At 50.7% G+C, this 27,132-nt stretch overlaps 1 protein-coding gene and 1 long non-coding RNA gene across 3 annotated transcripts in view; one reads left to right on the top strand and one right to left on the bottom strand.

Moving 5' to 3' along the window:
• The window catches only part of LOC142931203 (uncharacterized), a 120,195-nt gene that overhangs the window by 79,147 nt on the left and 13,916 nt on the right, over nucleotides 1-27,132 (top strand). The gene's annotated exons all lie outside the window — the stretch shown is intronic.
• Nucleotides 1,008-26,797, bottom strand: LOC116953111 (uncharacterized). 2 transcript variants are annotated; one of them, XM_032972957.2, is made up of 18 exons: nucleotides 26,462-26,797; nucleotides 21,885-22,004; nucleotides 20,415-20,624; nucleotides 18,995-19,152; nucleotides 16,513-16,642; nucleotides 15,464-15,583; nucleotides 14,399-14,473; nucleotides 13,398-13,469; nucleotides 12,298-12,414; nucleotides 11,695-11,868; nucleotides 9,294-9,403; nucleotides 9,003-9,123; nucleotides 7,587-7,697; nucleotides 6,501-6,605; nucleotides 5,472-5,608; nucleotides 4,568-4,730; nucleotides 3,918-4,043; nucleotides 1,008-2,990 (listed from the first exon to the last, which is right to left on the bottom strand). In XM_032972957.2, exons 1-18 carry the CDS (start codon nucleotides 26,795-26,797, stop codon nucleotides 2,823-2,825), a joined length of 2,553 nt encoding a protein of 850 aa, XP_032828848.2. In that variant the 3' UTR covers nucleotides 1,008-2,822. The 2 variants fall into 2 exon arrangements, with proteins under 2 accessions (XP_032828848.2, XP_075930984.1); XM_076074869.1 differs by having other exon boundaries at nucleotides 16,513-16,639.

Below are 27,132 nucleotides of genomic sequence, written 5' to 3'. Positions count from 1 at the left end.
CATTGGAAAGATGTTCTAAATCGAACTAAACATTAAACTAATTTCAATGGTACAGTATATTTTTCAAGTAGTGGTACCCCAAACCTTCGCAGCTCTTATAAATTCCCTTTTCACACCATCAATAGGTAAACTCCCCCTCCCCCCGTGCCAAACGGCAAGTCCACCGGCACGTACACCACCTCTTTTCTAAAATCGGCCAATCAAATGCTAATTTTTATGCTAATTCCTTTGTCAGGACACCTTGTTTGCTCGCACACAGCTTAAAGGTCCGCGGTCATAAGCGTGGCTGTCTTTCACTCCAGTGCTGTCGAGACAGCCTGATCCTTTCACCTGATGAAGGCCGCTTGTGTTGTGGCCAAAACGTCGTGATTTTTGTTGTTTTATTTTTTACCTACGTTACTTTACCGAATAGAACCAAAGAGTAGGGTAGAACCTATTATTTTTCATAGCATAGTTCATTGATCTATCCAGCACCATTAATCACAATGGGTTGCTTTTTGCATTAACATTTTTTATGCATATACCTTTGAATATAAATGGAAGGAAAATGGAAATATACATTTTCATGAATTTGTATTTGGAACTTTAAGTTCGTGCAGAAATAATTCTGAAAGCGTTTTTTTTTATGCTAACCATGAACCGTGTTTTCCTGCATATTGAAAGAGGCACGGTAAAAACAAACACTGGCTAGAAGATCTTGAAATGAGAGGCTGGTGGCACACTTTGAAAACACTGCTCATTCATCTCGACAGAGAATGCAAATGAATCCGCTGCCCTGGATTGAAAACCAGGATTTCTGGTGTCACCAGGCTCCCACGACACATCAGGAATTTCAGCTGTCAGGTACACCTCAATGGATGTGGTGCAATGGTAACACTGGGGGGTTAGGTTCGCGACTGTGTGGAGGTCGCCTTGTTGTACCCCTGTCCTGCATGTGAGTTTCCATGACCTTTGCTAAAAAAAATCCAAACTTGACAAGTATTGGCAAAACATTACAATTCGGAAAATTACCTGCAAATTATTTAATTGGGATTACATAGAGCAAACATTGATCCCCCCTTGCAAAAGCTTGGCAGGAACCTCCTGAAAGTCTTGGGACTTGGCAAACCTTTCCTGGATTAAGTTGTAACAAGAGTTCATTGCTAGATGCCATTATGCTTCTGGGTTTGGCACGGACTCACGTGGTTCAGGGTTGTGTTCTCCACTGACTTTGGTCCCAGAGTGTCGACAATTTTTTTAAAATGCAAATAATTAAATCCACTACATTAAAAACAATGCATCATAAGTCTGCAATTGTTCATTTTGCAATAGCCCTTAATATAAGTGACTCACAAATCTCAGTAAAGTTAAATATATGAACATGTAAATATTGTAAAATCATACACGACTCTCCGAAGGTTTTCAAGTTGGGTTGTTCACCACCTGGCCCGAAGTTTCGGGAGCTTCTAAATTTGTAGCACAGTACAACCTGATAAACACATCTACAGCGATACAGCAGTACTCCATACATTACACACAGAAGTCAAACCGATTATTTGTAAACTTAATAGACGCCAATCACAGCATCACCATCAAATCATGTACATTACTTGAGGAGCCAACATTGAGCTGTCCCCACTTAAACACCCTGAGACAGGTAAAGTACATTGCATTTTTTCACTTATGGCTACACACGTACATAAAAGGCACATCACTGGGTTTCGTCATTAAAAGTATGCCACCACAAGGTACCATTAAGCATTTAACCGCGGAGGACCGGCACAGCGGTTTGAGCACTGCGCTATGAACCCAAGAACCTGAGTTTGATTCCCAGCCACGGCTGACATCGGTGGTGGTATCCGAACCAGCCCTGACGCCGCACCCCCCATCCACCCACCCATCATCTTTTAGCAACCCACGCTGATCAGCGTGCTGAAGTGCGGCCAGATGACTCCCAATGGCCGACGCGGCATAAGGACACCTTCAGTCGTGAATTGACAAGGGGGTTGTAAATAATAACCAAAAATTACGGAAAATCGTGCAAACGTAAGGGATTATTTAATGGGTTTGTTTTCAGAATTATTTAAACAACGTTAAAAAGCAGTGCAGAAGTTGATGGGTAGTGTTGGGACCAAATATTGTTTGCACATTCGAACGTACTGGCGGTACACCGTAATAATTGTTTATTTTCCCGTGATTCGCAAGCCCAGTCAGAAAATCTCGCGGGTTGATGGTGGTGCGTCAAAATCGTTTCTCGTGATGTCGAAACAGTTGGAAGACGAACGTCAGCTCAAATTTGGATTTTTAGACTGTTTTATGAGGACCGGTGTATTAGGCCCCGTGTGTTATGCTGCACCGGTGTACGGCCCCACCCCCTCGTTCTGGGTGGACAAATCATGCACGAACGCCTTTCAGCACCTCGGCGGGGCAGCGTTACCAAGGAACGTTTCTCCACTCGCAATTCAACTTCGCCGGGCAACTTCTGTTTTTTTTTGCATTTGAACACTTTCACACAGAGGTTGAAAGCATTCTTGCATTTGCTCCGTCTGCTGTTTGTCCGTTTGTCTCGAGGGTCAGGTGGGAGTTGCCCCATCAAGATGCAATCCGAATGAAAGTTGTGTTGCTATTCGGAGCTTACCAAGAGAAGAACGGCCAAATTGATCAAAAAGGTTGCCCCATAACCAAGGCAATGGCATCGTTTTGCATGTAACATCATTGCATGCGACATGTCGGAGCGGATGTTAAGTATCGCTACTTAAATACTTACGAGGACCAACGGGCGCTGTGGGAAAGCATCACAAAATCCGTGCGTATGCGTGATACTTTCTTCTTCCTTGATGTTGTCACACGGGGGAGAGTGGTGGCACGGGCATGGCGAGGCTGCCTCCGAACACCCGCTCGTACGAGCCGCGCAGGACGCCGACGTAGCGCTGCAGGTAGCCCGTGCCGTCGCGAGATCTCTTCAGCCGCGACATTGCTTCCTCCACCGCGCTCTCCCGATCGCGCTCCGCCTGAGCTCACACACGCACGCACGCACGCAAAGATAACAAGACAGTTCCCCCCGCAATACCACGCTGATCTCGTCAAGCAGCATAAATCATCAACAAGCGAACTCCGGTTATCCTCGCAGCAGCAGCGGCGGCTTTTGGCTGGCACATCGAACAAAAACGGTCACCGCATCGCGCGCTTTCAGATCCGCTTCTGCGGCGGTCTGGAACGCTCTTCCTTCTGATATCAGGAAGCCACTGGAGCTATGCACTTTTAAATCATATAGATTCAAAACTCCTTTCTTTAGAACTGTTTTCGCGGTTAGTTTGTTATCCTCCTGCATGTCAGATGAGCACGCTTGGATACATATGGTGCGAAAGAAGTTCAACATATATTCACAGATTTTTGGGGCGAGGGTTGTGAGTGAGCGCCTAACCTATTTGGAAAAATTTGGCGAAGTATTTTGCATGTTCTAGGAAAAAGGGACAACAGCAACAACTCCCATGCAGCTTGGCTCACAGGCTACTTGCTATGCTGCCTTCTGGCCACCTAATTAGGTGGGAATTTTCCAATAATTAATTTAAAGACAATTCACCAACTCCATCTCCCATTTGATGGAATCGCAGGTCTGGCCTGACTTGTGGTCAAACTACTACAACGATCCCACCCCCCCCCCCCCCCCATGCAGCCAGTAGCCTTTACCAGACTGGGGCAAGTGCTGGGGAAGCAAGCGCCGTCATCAGCCAGCGGCAACCTGGAGAACGCCAGAACGGTACACGGGAAGTATTGGTGACCGGGCTGAGACCATCGACTCCCTTGCATTTGAGAACCTGGTTTAGTCGCAGGTGGCCGAAACCCTGGTTCGAACCGAGGACCTCGGCAGTGCCAACTCCGTTCTCTTTCCTCCCGTCGTCGTCATCTCCATCGTGATGGGTGTCAATGCCTGGTACCTGCTGGGCCGAGCGCTGCAGGCGCTCGAGTTGGGTTTGTGCTCTCCGCAGCTCGGCTCTCAGCTCGGACACGTGGCCCTCAGCGGTCCGCTCGGCTTGGGCCTCCTCCTCGCTCGCCTGGGTCACCTGACGAGGTCAAGTTTATTTTGTTTAACCGAGGGGAGAACTTGCAGAGGACCAGGATATACGAAAATAAAGTAGAGACAGGTCCCCGCCCTTGCGACACGATGCGTTGCTGGAAACGCCACCGTAAATCGGACGTTTCCCCATAGACGGTAGAAAACAGTAGAAGCATCACTTGGATGTTTTTGTTTGACAACCACGCAAGAGCTGGTGGTGGTCTCATCCTGTTCATCACCGCCTTGGGACGACCTCTTCTCAGGCGCAAGCCATGATGACGCGTCCCCTGCCCCAGCCCACTCGTTTGTATGTCAACAGCTAATATCTCTGAAAGTGTTACATATATTTAAAAAGACAATCCTAGGTTTCGATCCACGCAGCTTGCAAGTGATGGCGACGGGTTCCCAAGAGCGCCATGGGTGTGTGCCCGATAAACGGTGATCCACTCGGGAAGGGAGGAAGCGAATTCTGAAAGGCCGAGAGGGCGATTAGCGGACAGGCCGAGCGGTGGAGGCTGCCCCCCCCCTCACCTGCACGTCCGCTCGCTCCCTCGCCGTGCGGAGCTGGCGCTGCAGGCTGCCGAGGCGAGCCTCGGCCTCTCGGCTCCGAGCCTCCTCCTGAGCCAGCGCCGCCGTGCGCTCGTCCAGCGTGCGAGCCAGCGCTGAGACGCGGCGCTCCGCCTCCACAGCCTCGCTGGCGACGCAGCAGACACAGCGGACACAGCGGACACAGCGGTGACGATAACGCGCGTGCGTGTGTGGATGTTTGTTGAACTTCTTTCGCACCGTATGTAGCCAAACCGTGCTAATCGGAGGTGCGGAGGAAATTAGATTTAAAATCTAGATTCAAAAGTAAAATAGCTCCAGCGGCTTTCTAAAAAAAGATAACAAGATCCACGGCGATGGTGACGACAACGAGGAGCATGACAGTGAGGGCGCTCGTTTTGAATTTGTAAGTCACAGGAACCTTGGAGATGATACAATGCAAAATCATCCCGATTTATATGTTGCCTAAACAATGTATTATATGCCTGCGAGTGGTGACGAACAAAGTCAAACTATTGACCTAAACAATTTAATTTTACCAGGTAAGGCCCACTGAGCTACAGTATATCGCTGCTTTTTCAAAAGTGACCCGGCCACAAATGATAGCCGAACGAAGTGGCTTATCATGTGGAAATATACAGCAGCCAAATACTGTGAAACACATGTTGACGTTAAATGTGAAGGGAAAAACCGGAGGACCCGGGCAAAAATCCACGCGGCCACGGAGAGACGGAACACGCAAACTCCAAATATTCAGGGGACGTCTGGGTCGGGATCGGACCCATGACCCTCCTGCTGTATACCAGGCGAGGTAGTTAACATCTTAACATCTTGTCACGGTGGCGGCACTGGCAAAGCGCCACCCTCCCCCCCCCCCCGTGGCTCTCACCTCTCCAGCTCCTCCGCGAGGCCCCGCAGCTGCTCCCCCTCGCCCCGCAGCTGCTCCCCCTCGCCCCGCAGCCTGCGCACCCTCGCGTCGCCAGCAGCAACGTCCCCGCCCTGCGCCGCCCCCTCTTGCGGCGCCACCTGCCTCACGGTGAGAAGGGCCTGGGTTCAATTTCCGACTAGGGGTGCCTTTCTGCGTGGAGTTTGTGCTGCTGATCCGCGTGGATTTTCTCCCACAGTGGAAGAAAAAAAAACAACGTACAATGTAACTTGCATTGGAAAAACATGCCGATTCTGAAAGATTACCTACCCAGAAGACTTGGCAGAACCCCCGTGGGAAAAAAATATATATTGACGATAAACAATAATGAGAGTGATTCACTGATGCAGGAGGTTGTGGCCCGGAGGACCAGCGCCAGAGGTTCATTAAAACTCCACCGGCGCCATCGGCCTCAACAGCGGCATCATCAGCAGCCCGTTTCTCCACCCGATGCTGGGTGAGGATAGACACAGCGGTTGCTTTGCTCCACTTGCTGGGGAGCTTCTTGACGACGATGGACCCGAGTGAAGTCGCTCCGCCCAGCTACGCGGAGCGAAACGTCGGACGCGGTGCCAAACGACGCGTCGGCACAACCCCAAAACTCAATCGGTGGGGGCCGGGGGGGTGGGGGGGGTAACCCCAGGCCGCGGTTGCAACGCCTTTTGTCCGCGAGTCTCAAGGCATCGTTCCAGGAGGGTCCTGCATCGGGATGGTTGGCCCCGATTCGTAATCGACGCACGTTTCGCGCGCGACAAAATCCCGTGTGTGTACGAGGGAGAAAGCATTCAGAGATCGAACCCATCTGTGCTGTACTGCCTGTCCACCTCGTAGCAGATTGGGGAATGCACCACTCGGTGCGATCCACCAACCCTCGCGCCTACAAAGCGCTGGATTACAGGCACGTGCCATCACTCCGGTGCTATTAACTCCTACTGTCTATATTGTAGTGGCTGGTTGGTGCTGATGAGCAAGGGTCAAGGGCAAAGCTGGCACCTCCACAGCTTCCGTGAGCTGCTGCTGCTGCAGCCGATGATTTTCAGCCTCCAGAGACTCCAGTTTGGCACGGGCGATCTCGGCCTCATCACGAACCGCGTCCACCTGAAACAGATTCACCATCACAATCCCAAACATTGCAAATGCATCATCATTTGCTCTCGCCCTTAACGAGACTCGGCAAGCAATGAATGGCATTGGTCACGTTGCCCGATTATCCTCAAAAGAAATAAAATTCCATTGTGTTCATAATGTTACCCCACCCAGCAATTGGCTGTGCAAATAGTAATTTATTAAAGTAATAACATCAACAGGAGTGTCCCCAGGCATATTTACTCGTACATTTGAAGGCATATTAACACGAACATTTATTTGTTGCATTTTATTTTGGTTGCCATTGTTTTATTGTCCATGTGACATGTAAATCCGCTTCTGGATGAGTGCCTCCCAATGCCTTGCAGGCTGTAATAGATATTTGGCCATACTTCACTCTGCTGGTCAATATGGGTTGGTGAAGGGTGCGGGAAGTAAAAAACAATGGATTTTTCTGCACCGCTCTCTGCTGTTCACATTGGCTACCGAGCCTGTCCATTGCCGACGGTGGCCACCCATTCAAGCGCAATCCAAGCTCAAACCTGCTTAGCTTTCGAGATCCGACAAGACCGGGGCACATTGACGGTAGCGAAATGTTTACTCCCTCGCCTGGTGTACAGGAGGAGCGTGGGTTCGATCCCGACCCTGACGCCTGCTGCTGTATATTTGGAGTTTGCGTGTCTCTCTCCCCGTGGTCACGTGGATTTTTATCCAGGTTCTCCGGGTTTTCCTCCACATTTAGAAACACGTGTTTAGAGTATTTGGCTGCTTTAAATTTCCACACGATGACCCAATTTATGGCTAGGTAGCTTCTGAAAAAACGCTGTGTAGCTCAGTCGGTCTTACCTGGTCAAATAAAATAGTTTAGTCTAAAAATAGTTAAGATCCAGCCACGGGCGTTCATTTGTTGTTTTGGTCGATTCATTGCTGCTTTATTGCCATCAACATCGTCAACGTGGTCGTCATCAATGGCGCCTCGCGGAGTAGCGCTACCTGCTGCTTGAGCTGGCTGGCAGAGTCGCTTTGCTGGCGCAGGGCGCCCTTCAGCGCCTCCACCTCCTCCTGCCGCCGACTCTCCCTCCGTTCCGTCTCTTGCAGCGCCAACTGCGGCAGACGGCCACGTCACAAACCTCACCGGGTGTTGCTGAACTAGTAACGGATTGGCACGTTTTGTTTACGTGACAAACCTCACTAAATTGCTACATCGGGTGGTGGCGGGTTTATAACGACACAATTATATTTACGCGATCTAACTAAACACCCCCTTCCCTTTATTACGGATAATAATTGGTCGCGAAAGCCTACTACTACCGTGTGTTAAACTGGCGACGTCCATCGCACGCGTCAGCGGAGGCTCTGGGGGCAATCTGAGCCGATTTTGTTTAAAATCAGGTGGGGACTCGCACAGACCAGGATGAGTCTCATTTACAAAGAGTGAGCCCTGGGGTCACCGAAATGACGAACACAAAACAAATTAAATAAAGTTACAGCGATGAAGCGAAGAGAAATCAGAGCAAAAAGCAACCGTGTCGTATGAGAAATCAAACGTTTTGCACGAAACATAAACCGATGTTAAATTAAATAAATTCCTTGTAAGCGTACGTTGGCTCGGGAAGATCGTCGAACTTTTGATTTTGTTGGCGTTCCTCGAAAGTCACCTCTGTCACTGCGACCTCGCGTTGACAGAAGTGACTTGAGCATGGCGCAGAAACGAGAAAAGTGCCCTTGGCTAGGTCGAAAGATACTCCCCTGCAGGACCCGATTAGTGCGGCTTCGGTGCTCACAGTGAAGTGTGATAGCCTGTGCTGCAGGCCGTCTGGAAGCAGTCGGCTTCAGGTGGCCACGGGCCATGCCAGACGAAGTAGCGGGTGGCAAACCGGGCCCACGAAAGTCCACGGCCAGCCAGCACGGTGGGCAACGATGCGACGAAGGGATGATCCATGCACGTGGCTGCGATTGAAGCGTGCGAGTTAAATATTGATGGCGGAGCTCCTTGGCCGAGCATGACGTCCAAAGCCAGGGGGGTGGTGTATGAGAACCCTGACTCAGGGGTACTGCCAGGAGACAATGTGGAGTTCTTCTTCTTGATTTTTACAGATCCATGTTCGACTCTGTGTGCATCCCTTTCTGCGTCTATGTATGTGCTTTGAACTACTTTCGCACCGTACGTAGCCAACCGTGCTAATCAGAGGTGCGGGGGAATGACAACAAACTAAACACAAAAGACAGTTCTAAAGAAGCGAGTTTTCAATCTAGATTTAAATGTGCATGAGTGACCGGACGTGCCCGACCCATCGGCCATAGGTTCCACACCCCCGCCCTAAGCACCGAGACTCGGCGGTGACGCCATCCCCCCCCCCCTCCCCACCGCTCCCACGGCGATGGCATCGCGACAGCAGCGGCGGCCACCTGCAGCGCCTCGTTGTCCGAGCGGAACCGCGCCAGCTCGGCCGCCAGCGCCGCCAACTCCTGCCGCCCCGAGGGAGACTCCTCCAGAGCCCGCACGCCGTCCTGCAGCCTCTCGATCCGGCTTCAAAAAACACACGTGGGAGGGAGGGAGGGAGACGGAGAGAGGGGGGCAGCTGAGCTACGCAGGCTCAGGAACGGAGGTCAGGGGTCCGCGTGCGTTGGCGCGCATCGATATCCATCGTTGCACAGCACCGTGCGTACAATGCTCCCACACGTCTCCTGGCTACCCACTTGGTGAGGAGCTCCGCTCGAGCCGTGAGCGCCGCCTTTTCCCGCTTCGCCTCGTCGTACCGGCGGCGCCAGCTCCCCATCGCAGACGACGCCTCAACCAAGCGCTCCTCCTGGCGGCAGAAACAACGGCGACGTGCCACGAAACGTTTTAATCATCCCGACGGCACCCGGGTGGCTCGCGTGTGATGAGATGTTAACTACCTCGCTTGGTGTACAGGACGTCGTGAGTTCGATCCCGACCCTGATGACGCCTGTATATTTGGAGTTTGCGTGTTCTCCCCGTGGTAGCGTGGATCTGGGTCCTCCGCTTTTTCCCTCCACATTTAGAAACATGCTCTGAAGAGTATTTGGTTGCTATACATTTCCCCGTGATAAACCACTTTGTTGAGCTACCATTTGTGGCCAGGTCACTTCTGAAAAAGAGCTACAGAGCTCAGTGGGCCTTACCTGGTAAAAATAAAAATTGTTTCGTTATATTTATATAATTTTCAAGTGATTTCTTTCGCACCGTACGTAGTCAATAGGCGGTGTGGGGAAAGGACAACAAACTAATCACAAAAAGCAGTTTTAAAAGAAATTAGTTTTCAATCTAGATTTACCGTTAAGGCAGCACCGCTGAGATCCTGGGTTTTTGAATGCGGGTTTCAGCCACTGCCCTGTGATTAAACCAGGTTCTCAGGTGTGGCGGGTTGATGGTCTCAGCCCGGTCGCAAATGATTGCACAAAACAAATCACCACCGCACTTAATTTGTTTCTGCATTTAATTTGGCTGAATGGCAGCGATGACAATTAAATATATTGCTTTGTCTGTCATGCTCTGGACATTACTATCGGTGGCACAGAAGGTGGCACAATGCTGCCCCCTTCCGGTTTGATCAGATGTCACCTGAAGGGACCTCAGAGGGAGTTCTGTGGTATCCATTTCCGTGGGCCGTGTTTAAGGGTTGCACTTGGCTGCCACGGCATCGTTAGCTGGTGACATGTCCCGTCAGTCATGCCCACTAACTCGACTATGATTATGTTAACCCTTTCTCGTTCCAAGACGTCTACAAGTTGCAGAGTCGGTGTCCCGTTCACCGCTGAATCTCCGAACGTGCAAGCGGTTAGTTTATTGGGAGGTGTAGTAGTGCCGTTGTTTTTAAAGCCACTGTATTCGCCGCAGAGAACTGTAGTGATACGAGCGCATTCTATGATAGCTGGTGCCAAAGTGTGCCACATGCCCTCCCACGTGGTTTTGTGGGAGCCTCGGTACAGATAAAGTTATTGAAAACTTTATTTTAATTCTGTTCCGATGACGTACGTGTAACTAAGCCTTTTCCATTCCGATGATGTATATGGCCGCTTGTGTTGCGATTCAAAAGCTGATTAAAAAAATCGTATTTATTTATTTCTACCCTACCCTGGACCGTGTTCGTGAACATCGGGCAGATTTGAAACACGGTAGGACCAATACTTCTGCCATGGCTAAGCATTATTTTAATGCGGCTGGCTCACGCGAAATTAATTTCTCTAAGACAATGGTACTTTGCAAGCCTGCTGGCTATCAACAAAGATTCGTTGATGAAGCCATCCATATATACAGAGACAATTTCAACTGAGAGGAAGGTTATAGACTCATCAATCATTAGAAAGATGTAATCAACCACTTTGGGTCCTGACTTGACTTGTGTTTTCTTGTCAATCAACAACCTCCACCGTCAGCAGTGTGGTGTGTGGAGCGGGGTGCAGTCATTTATTGGCGGCCGCATTGACATTGCTGCTGCATTGACATTGCTGCTCCGCCCATGCTGTTGGTACTGCTGATGCATTTGGGCTACGCCCATCTTTATAAACAGTTTGCCTTTAGAGGCTAACCCCATTTTCTGATGACGACCGCTTGTGTTGCGATTGAAACGTCGTGATATTTTTATTCACTTTATTTTCATTGTTTCTATCTACGTGACTTTACCGAAAGAACCAAAGAATATAAATGTTCAGGTGTTATCGACCAATGAATGAGTGTATACATGTGGGAGGAAACCGGAGCAGCTGCAGAAACCCACCCGTGCGAGGGGGAAACACTCTATCCCATACAGACGGAAGAGGTGGAGTCCGCATTGGTGCTGTACTTGCCTTCTCCTGGCAAGCCAGGGTATGGCACCTTCACGCCCACGGGAAGGAAGCTTCGCAACATTTGTGCGGCGATCCACAAAGCCTCACTGCCTTTCACAGAGCCGGATTACACGCCACGTGCATTCCCACCACCGCCCGGCTAACCGGCCCCATCACTTCTGCTCATGCGCACGTTCGCCCCCCAACGTGTCCGTGCCACGCGTGCGCGCGCGCGGGTCGGTCAGAGCGCCAGCGGGTCCGGTGTCCCATGAGCGTCGACGTGCCCCGGCGCCCCGAGTGAGGGGCGTACCGTCTCCCGTATCCGCGTCCCCAGCTGCCGCGCGTCGCGCTCCCCGCGCTCCGCTCGCCGCTTGTAGGAGCGCGCGGCCGCCTTGAGCGGCTCCCTCTCGCGGGCGCGCGTCGCCACCTCGCGGCGCAGGCGCCCCGCCTCGGCCCGCTGCCGCGACACGGATTTCTGCAGAACCTGGCGCATGGGGGGTGGGGGGAACACGGGGTCGAGGGTCGGTGAAAACGGACGAGGGTGCAACCGAGCCTGTGCATGGTACCCCTAATTTTGGAGTTGGCCAAGCAGCCTAATATAGGACCACAGAGCTTGGGCGATCGCTAGCGCCGGTTCTGGCTTCCTTGACGCTGCTCTGTGGTTTCCTGCGCCTCTCAATCATTCTCCATCTCTGAAATGTAATAATACAAATATCTCTCATTTATTTCTAGCGCTACCAAATATAGCTCTGGCTCATGGACGGACAATCCTCCCCGCGGCCCGGCTGCTGAGTTGCGTCCGAGCGAGCGGGCGAGCGGACGAGCGGGCGGGCGGGCGGGCGGACGAGCGGGCGGGCGGGCGGGCGAGCGGACGAGCGGGCGGGCGGGCGAGCGGGCGGGCGGGACAACTCACGGAGAGGCGCACCGCCATGCGGTCCCCGTCAGCCGCGCGGCTCCTCAGCTGCCGCTGGAGACGAGCGCGCTCGCCCTCCAGCTCCCGCGACTCCCACGCGGTCACGCGCACTCTGTCCTGCGAGGAGGGGGGGGGGACAATGGAGACGGGGAGACATGCAGACGGGCGAGGGTCGGGGGGGATGGAGAGGGAGGGGTACAGGAACAGAGGATAATGTGGACACGGGCGCACAGAGAAACAGTGACATGGGGGACACAGGTGAAATTGAGACGTTGGGGAGATGAGTAGGACAAGAGGAAAGGAGGGGTGGATGGGGAGACAGGGAGGATGGAGAGACAGGAGAGACAGGGAGGATGGAGAGACAGGGAGGATGAAGAGACAGGGAGGATGGAGAGACAGGAGAGACAGGGAGGATGGAGAGACAGGGAGGATGAAGAGACAGGGAGGATGGAAAGACAGGAGAGACAGGGAGGATGGAGAGACAGGGAGGATGGAGAGACAGGGAGGATGGAGAGACAAGGAGTATGGAGAGACAGGGAGGATGGAGAGACAGGGAGGATGGAGAGACAGGAGAGACAGGGAGGATGGAGAGACAGGAGAGGCAGGGAGTATGGAGAGACAGGGAGGATGGAGAGACAGGGAGCATGGAGAGACAGGGAGGATGGAGAGACAGGGAGGATGGAGAGACAGGAGAGACACGGAGGATGGAGAGACAGGGAGGATGGAGAGACAGGAGAGACAGGGAGGATGGAGAGACAGGAGAGGCAGGAAGAATGGAGAGACAGGAAGGATGGCAGGCAGGGAGGATGGAGAGACAGGAGAGGCAGGGAGGATGGAGAGCTGAGCAAGACTGGGAAGGGGAGGACAGTAGGAAAGTAGGATAAGGAGACAGGGAGGATGAGAAACAGACGTGGCGGGTAAGGTCGTTGAACTGGATGACAGAGAGGCACGCAGGGCATGGACGAGGAGGATGAGGAGACAGGCGGCTAACGCAATAGGTAGAGACAATGGAGCTGTGGTTAAGGAAACCCAAAGAGCGTGGGAGGAGGTTGGGGGTCGAGGGGACAGGGCCCAGGGGAGACCCCCCCGGGGAGCCTCACCTTCTGCATCTCCAGCTGCGTGGTCACATGCTGCACGTGCGCTTGTTTTTCCTGGAGAAGCTGCGAGAGCCTCTGCTCCCAAAGCAAAGACAACATGTGACAAGTCAAGTCCGGGCTATGACCCCAATCCTGCGAGTCGTGACATCAAACTAACAGGAAGGGAGTTTCTTTAAAAAAAAAGGGTAAGTCGTTAATGGTGACACTTAATGTAATGTCTTTAGCACAGTAAAACCGCTGCAAGCCAGAGACACAGGGAAGCCAGAATCCAGAGTTAGCCGTCTACAGCTCGTAATGCATTTCATATTGCTTTTCATAGTCTAAGATATATTCAATGCGACGTTCATTAGAGGTAATCAGCACCACTGCGACGCGGGTTCGGATTGCGCCTCGGGTTCCTGCCGTCCAACGAGCGGTCAATACCCCCCAACGCGCACCGTAGACCCCCACAGAGCAGCAACAACCGCCAACACCCGCAAAGTCATTCTCTCGTCGTCGTGCAACAAAATAAATGGGGGACCTGTTTGCGGGTTTGTTTTTTTGGATGGCACGGGCTCCGTTCGGCTGCTCACGGCTCATTTCGTAAGGAGACACCCCCCCCACCTCCCGGCAGAATTTCCGCCGAACAGGCGACCGAGCGAGGTCGCAACTCTGAGCCGCACAACCCAGCTCGACGGCAGTCGTTGTACGGCGCTAAACTAGGACTGTGCTGACGGCACGTCACACGCCCCCTCCCCCGGCATATTCGTTCCAGTTATTATTGCCGAACTTATTTCGCACTATATTTATTGGTTCTTTCGGTAAAGTCACGTAGAAGGGAAACAATAAAATTTTTCTTGGTTCTTTACCGAAAGAACCAAGAATATGAATCCCTGCAGTCACGAAAGCCTTAAATCATAATTTATTTCGCACCGTATGTAGCCAGCCATGCTAATCGGAGGTGCGGGTATTGTGTATATCACGCAGCGGGTCTCAGTTTCAGATGGAAACGGTTCCGACGTCACCTCGTTGTCGAGTTGCGACTGCGTGAATTTCTTCAGCAGCAGTGTCTCCTCGTCCCGCAGGCACAACTTTTCCTTCTGCGCGGGGGAAGCGGCGAGCAGCGGTAGGGGCAGTGGCGGGAGGCAAGGTGGCAGACAGGCCAGGAGAGATGGGATCAGCGCACCGACGTTAAACCACAGACTTCGTCTCATCATCGCCAACCTACGTGATATCAAGGAGCATAGACTGTCACGCAAACTCCGGTCATCTTCGCAGCGGTGGCTTTTGGCGAGCCATCCAACAAAGACAGTCACTGCATCGTGCGCTGTCAGATGTTTAAGAATTATAAATCCTATTCATAATGGTATATTCCTAGGCACAGTTTTAGTCTTAAATTTTAACAGTTTATCATGTCAAATGATGGACTGCTATGATTTTCATGATGTTATATTTAAGGTCACTGCATCGTGCGCTTTCACATGCGCTTCTGTGGCCATCTGGAATGCTCTTCCTTCCGATATTGGGAAGCCACTGGAGCTATGCACTTTAAATCTATATTGAAAACTCACGTATTTAGAACTGCTTTTTGTGTTTAGTTTGTTCTCCTTCCCCCGTACCTCCGATAAGTAGGGATGGCTGTGTACGGTGCGAAAGAAGTTCAACATACATATATGCATATGTGGAAAAGCTACCAACTAATTTCACAATATCCATAACAATCAGAAAGTGAAGTAAGCTATTTATTATCTGGCAAGAGGACATTAACGATTCAAAGTCTCGTTTTTAGAGGGGGCGTCTAGGTGGCACAGCGTTTCGTTGACACTGTGCTCTGGCCGTGAACACCCGAGTTCAATTCCAGACCATGGTACACAATCAGTGGCGAGTGGTATCTGAACCAGCCCTGGGCTCCAACTTCCACGAACCGGTACTGACCAATGCGATGAAGTCTGCCCAAACAAAGCTCCACGATAGGACACAGGGGAGGGGCCCTTCATCGTCCAGCGAAATGGACAAAGGGCTGCAACTATAATCATCCCACCACCTTGTAAATCCACCGCTGGATACGCGGCCTTGCGAGTGAAACGAACCTCTTGGGCTTGCTGCCTGCGTGCCAGCGAGCCGAGGGCCCCATAGGCGGCCTCCACGCTCACCAGACTGCACAGAAGGACCTCCATCCTGGCCGCCTCTGCACAGGTCAAGTCACCTCCCTGCCCACACACGGGGAGGGGAGGGGGGGTGTAAGTAATGAAAAAAACACAGTGCCACAAAGGGTTCGCCGATCCGCAAACGTTCCCGTCAGTCACCGTGCTCGACGATGAAGATCAATGACAGTGCCTTGTCTAGCAGTTTTGGGCGAGGCGGCGGCGCAGTGGTACGCCCACTGCCCTACGATCCCGGTGACCCGAGTTCGATTCGCCATCCGCGCGATTAAGTACGGTTGGCTACGTGCGGTACGAAAGAAGTTGAACAGATATACATACAGAGGCCGGTAAACTAAAAGGTGATTTAGGAGTGTTGACGTTGCTAGGTGGACGCTCCAGTAGCAACGGTTTAATCAGCACCCCCGCGGACTCGCCCGCTAATTACGCGTGTGACACGACACCACGGTCGTTAGTGAAGCTTGCGAATCTCTGGGTAATAAACGTTTGAAGGGGTGTAGCGATGGAGCAGTGATTACCGCACGGTGCAATGAACCCGGCTACCCGAGCCCGATTTCGATTCCAGGCCCTGGATGACGTCGGTGGCGAGTGACATCTGAACCAGCCCTCGCACTGACCAGCGTGAGGCCTTCATCCAATGGATGAATGATCGGATAATTTAATAAATGCATAAATGGGTAAAACCACAATAGTATAAATCTACAGGCACACAAACAATTGATAGAAAATACTGTGATACAATTTAGAGCTACCCTGGTCTCTACTCCTGCCAACAACTTGCAGATTTCTAAACTCATTAAATAATGCGATTGCAGGTGATGGGAGGAAACCGGATAACAGAAAGGCACCCGAGTCCGGGATCTAACTCAAGCCCTTGTTACTGCGAGGCGCAAGGTATTAGCACTGCTCTGCCACCACCCTTCCGCCCAATCCGCGGGCCGAACGGGACGAGCACGCGTGCGCCGGGCTGTACGCACGTGCGTGATGTCATGGACAGCGTCCCGGAGAGCGGCCGCGTAGCGGCACACCTCCCTGCTGCCCTCCTCGGCCTCCTCGAGGCGGCTCAGCACCGAGCCTCGAGCCTTGAGGAGCTGCCGCCCTGTGCTGCTGCCCTCAGGCACGTGGGTCACAGGGGAGGGAGGGAGGGGACGGGGTCAGAGGTCAGACTGGGGAGTTTAAAGAATCCCCGAACACGTGTTTGAACCTGGACGGGCGACCACTGCGCATAACAGGTGTTACGGTTTGCGGAGCCAGCCCTCACTGACCAGCTCAGTGAGGTATGGATAAAAAAACCCACACGACCTGAATGGCATGGGGAGGCCCTCAACCAGCAGTAGATTTGACAATGGGGCACTTCCGATGAGCCCAGCACCCCTGATCATCACGGTGGGCTTTGTTAATTCAAATCTTACGGTATCCGAGCCACCGCACAATAAAATGAACGTGTTTTTGCAATTAATCAGTCCTGTGTGTATATTGAACTTTCACATCGTACATAGCCAACCATGCTAATCAGAAGTCTTCCTGTCCTATGCTCTTCGTAAGCGAGATCACGGGAAGCATCAGCTCAGAGATGTTAACTTCCTCGCCTGGTATGGAGGAGGTCATGGTTCCATACCGTCCCTGACGCCTGCTGTATATTTGGAGTCTGCACGTTCTCCCCGTGGCCGCGTGGATTTTTCTCTGGGCCCTCCGGTTTTTCCCTCCACATTCAGAATCAACATCATGCGTTTAGAGTATTTGGCTGCTCTAAATGTCTACGTGATATGCCAATTCATTTGGCTATCATGTGTGACAGCCAGGTCGCTTCTGTAAAAGAGCTATATAGCTCAGTGGGCCTTACCTGGTAAAATAAACACAGTAAATAAACAATGTATTACATGTTGTTCCGTTACAAAGCGACGGTGGTAGCCATGCTTCCATTTGCCCCCTCAGCCCCGACCTCTCCCCAGGGCTCCCCCCACCGCTCCACGATTCAATCGTCACGATTCTGATTATTGCTCGATTCTAGAAGCGATTCTGTTTTACCTCGTTTGTACAATCTAACGATCTACCTCATCTTGTCTCGTCCCGTTTAGTTGGATGGTCGTGGCCATGCACGTGGCCTGTAATCCAGCGCCGTGGAGGTGAGGGTTGGTGCATCGCACACAGATGTTGTGAAACTCCTTTTTCCGTGGGCGTCAAGGAGGAGCCATACCCTGGCTCGCCGGTACAGAAAAGCACGGCCTAATGGCCAACTGTTTCTATCTGTACGGGGATAGAGTGTTGCTCCCTCGCATGCGTGGGTTTTATTATCATTAATTGGCTGAAAACACCTTGAAGTAAAAAACCCAATATTAGGACCCTTCTGAAAATGAATCCTACAACTCAATGTGGCTCTTCCAGAGAAATAAATAAATTATTAATATTATGTCTGTTCTTTCTCGTTCGTACCTTTAGCATAAAAGTAGCATTAACATACATCGCACCTCCGATTAGCATGGTTGGCTACGTACGGTGAGAAAAAAGTTCAACTTCAATACATACATATGCATAAAATGTTAGTACATTACTATACGGACGATAGGATGCATATTGTATCCGTGGGCATGAGAATACAATTTACCGCATCGTTGCCATGACCGAAGCCATGGCAACGGTGTGGTCTGTCACACCTGGGATTGTGGCGCCTCTAATGAATCGTGCAGCGTCAGGTGCAACCGCCCGTAGGGGCTACCGAGCTAAATGTGGGCTCATTAGGGCGTCTCAATCCAGTGCTGGTGTCATGCCCATTATTTAAACAGGAAAACCTCACCGATTCTCAAGCCTCTATATCACGAGTTCAATTCTCGTCCAATTACATTTGGTGGCAGGGCGATACGGCAAGAAGCCTGGTTTCGCGTTCCCGACTCGAGCGTCTATCTGTGTGGAGTTTGTATGTTCACCTATTCTGCATGGGTTTTCTACGGCTTCACCAGTTTCTGCCCATGGCTAAAAAAGGAAAATCCAAACAATAACCAGATACCAATGCTGCTGTGTGGTCCAGAAGTCATTTCAAGAGTCCTGAGAGGTTGCTCTGTGATATATGCTTTTGTGGGCCATTCTAAGAAAAAGGATTAATCCTCGCCAGGTCAGTCTGGCTCAGTGACCCGGTAAATATTTCCATGACTGGCATTCTGCATCCAGGATATCTCTGACTATGGCTCTGGCTTCTAGTCACATGACCGACACCATTCTACAAGTGACCCGGAATATATTTATTGAGAAATTATGCGAGAGATCCAAACGGACACGATGTCTCACGACACGTTAGTGAACGGCAGGATCGGGAAAACATTGGGGGGAAACGAAGAGGAAAAAAACCCCATAGAAATGTAAACGAGTCTTGAATCCACGAGACCCCGCCGAGACGTGGCCGCACGGCCGAGGCCAGCTGGTGCGGCGGGTTGGCACAGGTGGCCGACGGGAGCTGCCGCGCACCTGCCAGACGCGTCACCTCCACGAGAGTCTCGGAGAACGTGGGCCAGCGGCGGGGAGACGTCACCATGGCACGAGCAGCCTCCGTCCGTGTCCCTCGCGGTGCCGGGCGCGGCCTCCTCCGCCCGCCATGTGGATCGTGCTGCCCTCTCCGCCTCCAGCTGGGGAGCGAACAATGGGGGGGCGGGGGGGAAGACACAAACCTAATGACGGTCTCTCACCGTACCGTTCTGCGAAGTGTGTTCGGACTGTGCCACGGGTTGCTACCGAATAATGCGGCGTCATAACCTGAACGCGTATTGCAGAGCCACACAGCAACGACCGCGAAAGCCTGCAAAGTATTCTCTCATCGTGGTAACAAAATAAATGGGGGACTTATTTGCTGGGGTTTTTTTTTGGATGGCACGGGCTCTGTTCAGCTGCTCACGGCTCCTTTCGTAAGGAGACACCCCTCCGCTGACCCTGTACCGGCCGAATTGCCGCCGAACAGGCGAACGAGCGAGGTCACTTTCAGCTGCCATCGCAAATTGTCGTTTTGAGAAAAGCGTCTCCGTTGTGGGGTGGAGGCAGCTGCACTCACGGGGGCGCTTGAACAAAGCAGAACGAAGACAGACAGACGCCCGGGTGCTGAACAAACTCGTTTGTTTAAAACGCCCGCTGTTAATAAACACGCCGCTGCGGTTGCTTTCACAGTGACACCACTGGCTTGAAAGGACAAAACATAAACATCACCCAGCATCTGAACGTGCACCCGTCCGTTGTGGTTCAAGCTTCATTTATTTAGCGAATGACATGCTTGCATATTAATCTCAAAAGCAAGTAAATTAACTATTGAATAAACAATTGTGAGCAATTGCATTGATATATATGTGTGTGAAGTGGACTTTAAAGTACATAATCTGTCGAATCTATATATATATTTGAAAAAATAATGCGATGCAACCAATGCTCACAATAACACTTCTCAATATGCAGCATAATGAATTACAGTGGTCCGCAGAGCTGTGCACACTACAATTAAGAGCAGTTTTAATTTGAAAAATACGTTATGGCTGCACGGTGCTCCACGAAAGTAATTTGAGGGTTTACGTTGACCCACGCTTCAGACCCATTCCATACTCTTTGTAAATTGGGGCTGCTTCATAGAACGCTAAATCATGCAATATAGCAACGACGATTCGACTCGAATGATCGATTTACATTGTACATTACGGCGACTAGAAACCACAGGCGCTGGATGTGACACACGTGCACTATCGCCAGGCCAGTACAGGTGGAATCGAGCATGCACGCACACATGGCGTGGAACAGCCATGGCATTTGGTTCCCGGCCCTCCAATTAGCACGGTTGGCTACGTACGGTGCCCAAGAAGTTCTCCAACAACGACTCTCGATCCGTGCCGAGCCCCAGGCTACGTCTCACCTCGTCCGTCAGGGCCGCCACCTCGTCCCGGAGCCTCTGCACCTTCTCCCTGCAGTGTCGCTCCGCCTCCTCGTCTCTCCCTCCCCCCGTCGTCGAGCCGGGCGAGCGCCGCTCTGCCTGGCGCGAGAGCTCGCTGACACGAAGTGGCGACGGGGAGCGGTCGCGTGGCCGCGGGGCGAGCGGCACGGAGACCGCACCGGGGACATCGCCCTGCCGGCGGGCGGCACGGACGCCGTCGGTTAAACCGCGGGCACGGTTACACGCGAAGCGATTCTTGCCCTCGTGGTGTACGTGGACAGCCCTTTTGTCAATCCACTGCTGGATGAGGACTTCTGTTGCCAATAGACTTTTGCACGGCCACAAATTAAGGTCATCTGATTTATTAATAAGGAGGTATTTGCTCACGATGGAGATGATCGATGTAATTCTTTCTTATGCTGATGGAAGCATTCGGTTCTGACGATAATGAAGGCAACGATGATGATTTTATGTACCTGCTTCTGCTCTTGATTATGATGATTCAAGTAACTACTCCTGAGGATGGTAATGAAGATGATGATGATGATTCACGGACATTATTCTAATGATGACTTTTCAGGATGAAAGCACTTTCCTCCGACGAAGATGACAAAATAACCGATGACAATGATGGACGGAGACAGGACCTTGCGGTAGTGCATTCAGCATTTGGTTGCAGAGGCTCATGGTTCTAATCCAGCGGCCACCCTCATAAATACTGCGGTTGTATTAACCGTGAAAATACTACACACCATCTGTTTTGGAGTGGGTGTTAGATATCCCATGACGTAATTCGCAATTTGCCAAATTTCAGAAATTACCCAAAGCTTACTCAATTGAGGTAGTAACATAGCAAATCCTAACAATAGTGAGTTCAAATTGTAACGCGCACAGTATTCGCTCGCTCTCTTAAAAATAGAATGACTCAAGAGGCGTGAGGAACCACAGACAAGCTACAAGACAGCCGCCTTGCAACCAACAACTGTCCAAGCACGACGGTCCTCTATATATTGAGGTGTTATCGGCCAATTCATGAGCCCCATTGTTGCCAAACTTAGCAGGACCCTCCTGAAAAATAGTCATTGAGACTCGGTAAGATTTTGTGGGTAAATAAGCAAAACAATAATCATAATAATAAACTATTAACTATCATAATTTGACCAGGTAGGGCCCACTGAGCTATGCAGCTCTTTTTCAGAAGCGAACTGGCCACAAATGATAGCTCAACGAAGTGGCTTACCACGTGGAAATTTATAGCAGCCAAATACTCTAAAATGCATGTTTCTAAATGTGGAGGGAAATATCGGAAGACCTGGAGAAAAATCCACGCGACCACGGGGAGAACACGCAAACTCCAAATATACAGCAGGCGTCAGGATCGGGATCGAACCAACGATCTACTGCATACCAGGCGAGGTAGTTCATGAATGAGAGTGAGGACAGCTCGCATACCGGCTTGCCGATCAGCTGCCCTCGAGCAGGCGACGGGGGCGAGCAGGTGACCACGCGCGCGGAGGGCCGCCCGCTCGGACGCACCGCCTTTGACCTCAGCATGAGACGCAGCGGGAAGAGCTGTGGACACGTTTGACAGACGTCGCTGTCCGTTTCCTCATTCGTTACGAGTCACGCGGTACGCTCAATGTTTCTCTAACTCAATTTGTAATTGTATTATCTACACGAGCCGACACACGACAGGGAAACGTGCTATTTTTACATTGATTTAGATTTGTGCAAGTAAAGTAAATAATAAGTGACATTTATACCGCGCCAGATTTTACAGACAAGTCAACAACTCAGAGGCGCGGAGCAAAGCTCAGGGCGGCTCAAAAGAGATAGAGGAGGCCTTTAGATTTTCCTTGAAAGTCCGAGTGCAATTGATGTTGCGGATGTGCAAAGGGATTAGAGAGTTCCACACTGAGGGGGTTGACAGCAGAGAACCAAAGTGAGGCCGTAACAGTATAGTGTAGGGCATAGCGTATAATAGTTTATAGTATAGTGTATAGTAGTGTAAAGTAAGTGTAGTGTATAGTGGTGTAGTGCAGTGTATAGTAGTGGTGTATAGTGGCGTGTAAAGTGTACAGTATAGTAGTGTATAGTGTAGTGTATACCGATGTGAGGCTGTAACAGTTCGAGACCTCGGTATCCGAAGCAGATTTTGAGTGACGCTGCTGCTGCTGCGTCGGGTTCTACCATGAGCCTTCAGTGCAAGGCGAGAGTATTGAGGCGAGGTGTGGTGGGGGAACCGGTGGTGAAGGCGCGATGACAAAGGCAGGCGCGGTTTTACAATTTGACCTGCTGGCGAAAGGCAGCCAATGAAGAGTTACGGGTGGCCGAGTCGAGTCGTAGATGATCGACACCAAGGACGACATGAGCAAGGTGCTTCTGTGACCGTCGTAATTTAAAGGGAGTTGCCCCGTTCACGTCGGGGGATGCGTTCCTGAAAGGTGCCACGATGAATATCGAAACGACGTCAGTTCGAAGAAGCGATTCACAGGGTACCGGTGGTGGAGGCGAAGGCTGAGAGGCGACAGATAACGAGATAGGACGGACGATACCATTCAGCGTGGGCCGAGGCGATGCAAATCAGGTGGCGGCGTTAATAAAGCGACGATGCATTTGCGAAACGCCGTATAAGGGAGGAGACATAAATCTGGGTATTACTGTGTGACAATTTTATTTATTTACCGTGCGACAATTTTTTTTATCACGTTTCCGTTTGCTTCATTTCTGTACGCGCCGAGTGTCTCTCGAGTGCGTGGTCTGTGCAAGACAGACCACCTATTCGGACTCGCCTTCCCATACACTCGAAAATAAAAATGGTCTACTTGTATTTGATCTACTACTTACCTTTTCCATGCAATTCGTTGCGCACGGTGTCACTTTATTTTGGCGTGCGGTCGTGCTCTACTTTGTCGGTGTTTGCCGCCGAGGGTCAAGGAAGGGGTTATTATTTTCTCAGTCCTTGCTGCGGTATGCTCCCCCTGTACAGTTCCTGTGCTACTTGATTTAGGGCAATATTAGCACGTAAAATAAAGATTGATTTATTGATCAGTTTTTATTCTTTCCAAATCGAGACTCTATCCTGGCCTCCCGAGTTCCATACCTATCAACCCCTTGTCAATTCAGATCTTATTGTCACCCCGTTGCCTTATAAATTTCAACGTTCATCCTACAAAGTCCCATCGCAAGGGAGAAACACAGACAGAAAAAAAGTTGTGCCCGTATTGAAACGGCTGTACGCCGTACAGACCTGAAAACTCAATTCTCCCTGTACAAGAATCCGGAGTTAAACCGTAGGGGGTTGTTGACACGGTATATGGTTGGTTACCAACATTCTCCCCCAACGACGCTGTGTGTTTGTGGAGTCAGGGAGGGCCATGGAGTGCCTGGGAGTGGCGTGCTCCTGACAAGTCGCGACTTGGGGGGAGTTGTGGCGGGACCCAGAGCGGGAAAGGGACCGGCCATAAATGACGTCACGCATGGGTGGACAGGTATGAGTAACAGATAACATTTAAGCAGACATAATCGCTCGTCGCTTCCTATGTTTGTCTCTCCGCACCAAATACAATTATTTGTTACGTATCCTTTCCGAGGGTATATCTTCATAGCTCCGATTAGCACGGTCGGCTACGTAAGGTGCGAAATAAGTTCAACAAACATACATTACATACATCTCCTTTAATATTCTTAGCTCTTTCGGTAAAGTCACGTTGAAAGGAAACAATAAAACAACAAAATATATATAAAACAACGACGTTTCGACCATAACACAAACGGTCATCATCAGGTGTGATGATGACCGTTTGTGTTATGGTCGAAACGCCGTGAGAATTTTCATTAGTTTACATATATTTTGTTGTTTTATTGTTTCCCTTCAACGTGACTTTACCGAAAGAGCTAAGAAAATGAATTACTGCAGTCACGAAAGCTTTAAATCAAAATCTTCTTTTATATTTGCTCTCGTGAAACGAATAATCCTGACCAAGTGACGTTATATCAGCCCCTCCTGAACAACATTATCCACTGCGTTGGGGTTTTCTTTTAAATAACGGCACTTCACGAATCACTCATTTAAATCACTCGGCTCACAGCAACGCCCCACAGACAATTCGCCGTCAATCGCCGCTGAATTGAACGCAATCCTCGATTGGGGTGACTAAATAATTGCTAATCTTCAACTATAAATATATTGACGATATCACGTTAAGCTGACAATGTCACGGCGACCCCCTCTCCCCCCCCCCATAATGCGGTGTTCATATTAAAACAAAAATAACCCCATTCATCTTCTGGTGGCAACAAACTGACCTCCAAACTCTCATGGAGTGGCCCCAAGCACTGCTAATCTGGCCAAGAGGGCATCAAAGAAGCTCGGGACGGCTCTTTCAACTCAACTCTTGAGCAATCACGACTCGTACCGGTCGGTCCATGAAAAAAAAACACAAAATTCGGCCCCGACTTGGAATAATTCACCCAGCTCCTAGCTCCAAAAGGTCGGCGTGATTGATGATCCATGACACCACTCACTTTGACTCTCCAGTCGCCTTCCTCATCATCACTCTTCCATCTCTACCGCCGTGGTCAACCCCCATCCCCGTGAACTTGGTTCAGCGATTCCTCCATCCGTGTCGGGAGGGACTGTCTCGTCGCAGCCCATGGAGTCAAAACGTCGTGTAAAGTCCACCACGAGAGCGCTCAATGGAATGGGGGAAGTTAAAAGACTCAAGCTTCAAAGACAATGCATACCTATATTCTTGGTTCTTTCGGTAAAGTCACGTTGAAGGGAAACAATAAAATAATAAAATATATATAACAATAAAATTCTCACAAACAAAAAAATACAATGCATACCCTCACTCTTTGGTTCTTTCGGTAAAGTCACGTAGGTATAAAATAAGTTATACCGAAAGAACCAAGGAGTATTGATTCCTGCAGTCACGAAAGCTTCAAATCAAGATTGTATATCCTACCAGAGCATGTTTTTTTTGTTTGCATGGTCACCACAAGTACGTGTGGTTAATGCAGACAGGATTCCTTAAAAAAGGATTCTGTTTGGTGTTTTAACATCTCAACACCGGTGTTATTGTCAGAAAGGGTAAATGATATTGTTTTATGTTGATACTTGCAAGAAAGGTCCCGTGGAGGAAGAGAAGATGGAGCAGATCCATATTAATCTCCGTGTAGCTGTGTGTCTCCGTGTCTCTCTCTGTCTCACAACTGTGGGGCTCTCTCCGTGTTTGCTGTGTCTGCGTGTCTCTGTTTGTCTCTGTGTATATCCTCCTCTCTACACGTCTGTCTCTACATCTTCCCGTGTCTCTATAATCACTGTGTTTGTGTACACACAGTATCATTATACGAGTGTGTTTCTTCAATGTCTTCACCTGTGTCTGCCCCTAACTTTAACTTCATATCTGTTTATAACTTCATGTTTAAAAGTGTATCTGTATTTCTCAGCCTGTCTCCTCTCCCTGCACTATTGACACGAATTTCTGTCTCTCCATCCGCTGATTTATATTTACTTCATTGCTGTACAGTACAGAACTTTATTTTTGCATTTGTAATGTTGGTGACCCAGGCCGCTCTTGCGAACAAGACTCTATCCCGGCCTCTCGAGTTATCGCCAGGTTCAACAAAATCAACTTCTTCACCCCCCCCCCCCCCCCCGTCTTTCAATCTCTCGTGCACTTCTGAGTAGCCGAAACAATCTGTGCTTGGGGTCCAATACCATAGCCGCCACAAACCACCACAACAACAACACCACCACCACCCACGCGCCTTCCCTTCCCATCGTCAATTCAACTGCTGCAACAACAAAAAACCCATTCGCCACCAAGTGGCGGTCACGACACCAACGGCGCCTGTGCCAGGCTAGGTGCACTTTAGGGCCACGTGAAGTGTCGAACGCCCGCTGGCAAGAGGACACGGGGCAGACCCAGCAGGTGCCATGGGGTCGACTAACTGAGATGACCGGCCCGATGCACCACCTGCTGTAGCTGCCGCCACTTCACCACGTTCACTCACTCACTCACCTGGGCCGTGCCGACGAGCGCCTGCAGCAACGGGTTGATGGCGGTAGTCGGCGTGCGAACGAATCGAACGAAACGAACCGCACGACTCGACGATTGAATGAAAACTGGCGGCTCGTCGCTCCCGCCGAACAGCTGATCACTTCCCGCCAAAACGACCCCCACTACCAACCCCCCCATTGTCGTCTCCCTATTGGCTCGTTCAAACGCGGTCGACCGTTGAGCCGAGCGGCGATTGGTCGGCGTGGACGTGACGTCACGAAGTTGTTGCCACGCCCTCCCATCGCCGCGTTTCTTAGGGTTCGATGGTCTCCGGAGCCCTCGGTGTGGCAAGCCCATAGCACCTGTTATGCACGGTCGCTCACGGCTCTGCCTGATGATGCTGGTTGTAATTACTGGCGAAACGTCGAACTCAGATTGTAAATGTTGTGGCTTGGCTCTCCAACACACCGGTGTGCTGTACAAGTAACGAATTGGCCACGTTGTTTACGTGACAAACCTTACTCGCTGGCTGTGTCGGGTGGTGGCGGCTTTAACGACACATTTATATTTACGCGATCTGACGATAATTTTATTTTTATATATATTGGTCGCGAAAGCGTAGGTCAGTTTAACACGTAGAGGCTTTCGCTACCGATATTATCCATAAGAGGTTTTTTTGTCCGCCTGACGAT

Source organism: Petromyzon marinus, chromosome 50 (genome assembly GCF_048934315.1).
Source record: "Petromyzon marinus isolate PM22_M1 ecotype Great Lakes invasive population chromosome 50, UKy_Petmar_22M1.pri1.0, whole genome shotgun sequence".
Lineage (NCBI taxonomy): Eukaryota > Metazoa > Chordata > Hyperoartia > Petromyzontiformes > Petromyzontidae > Petromyzon > Petromyzon marinus.
The sequence above is the reverse complement of the archived record's forward strand: the minus strand, read 5'-3'. Positions and strand labels throughout refer to the sequence as shown.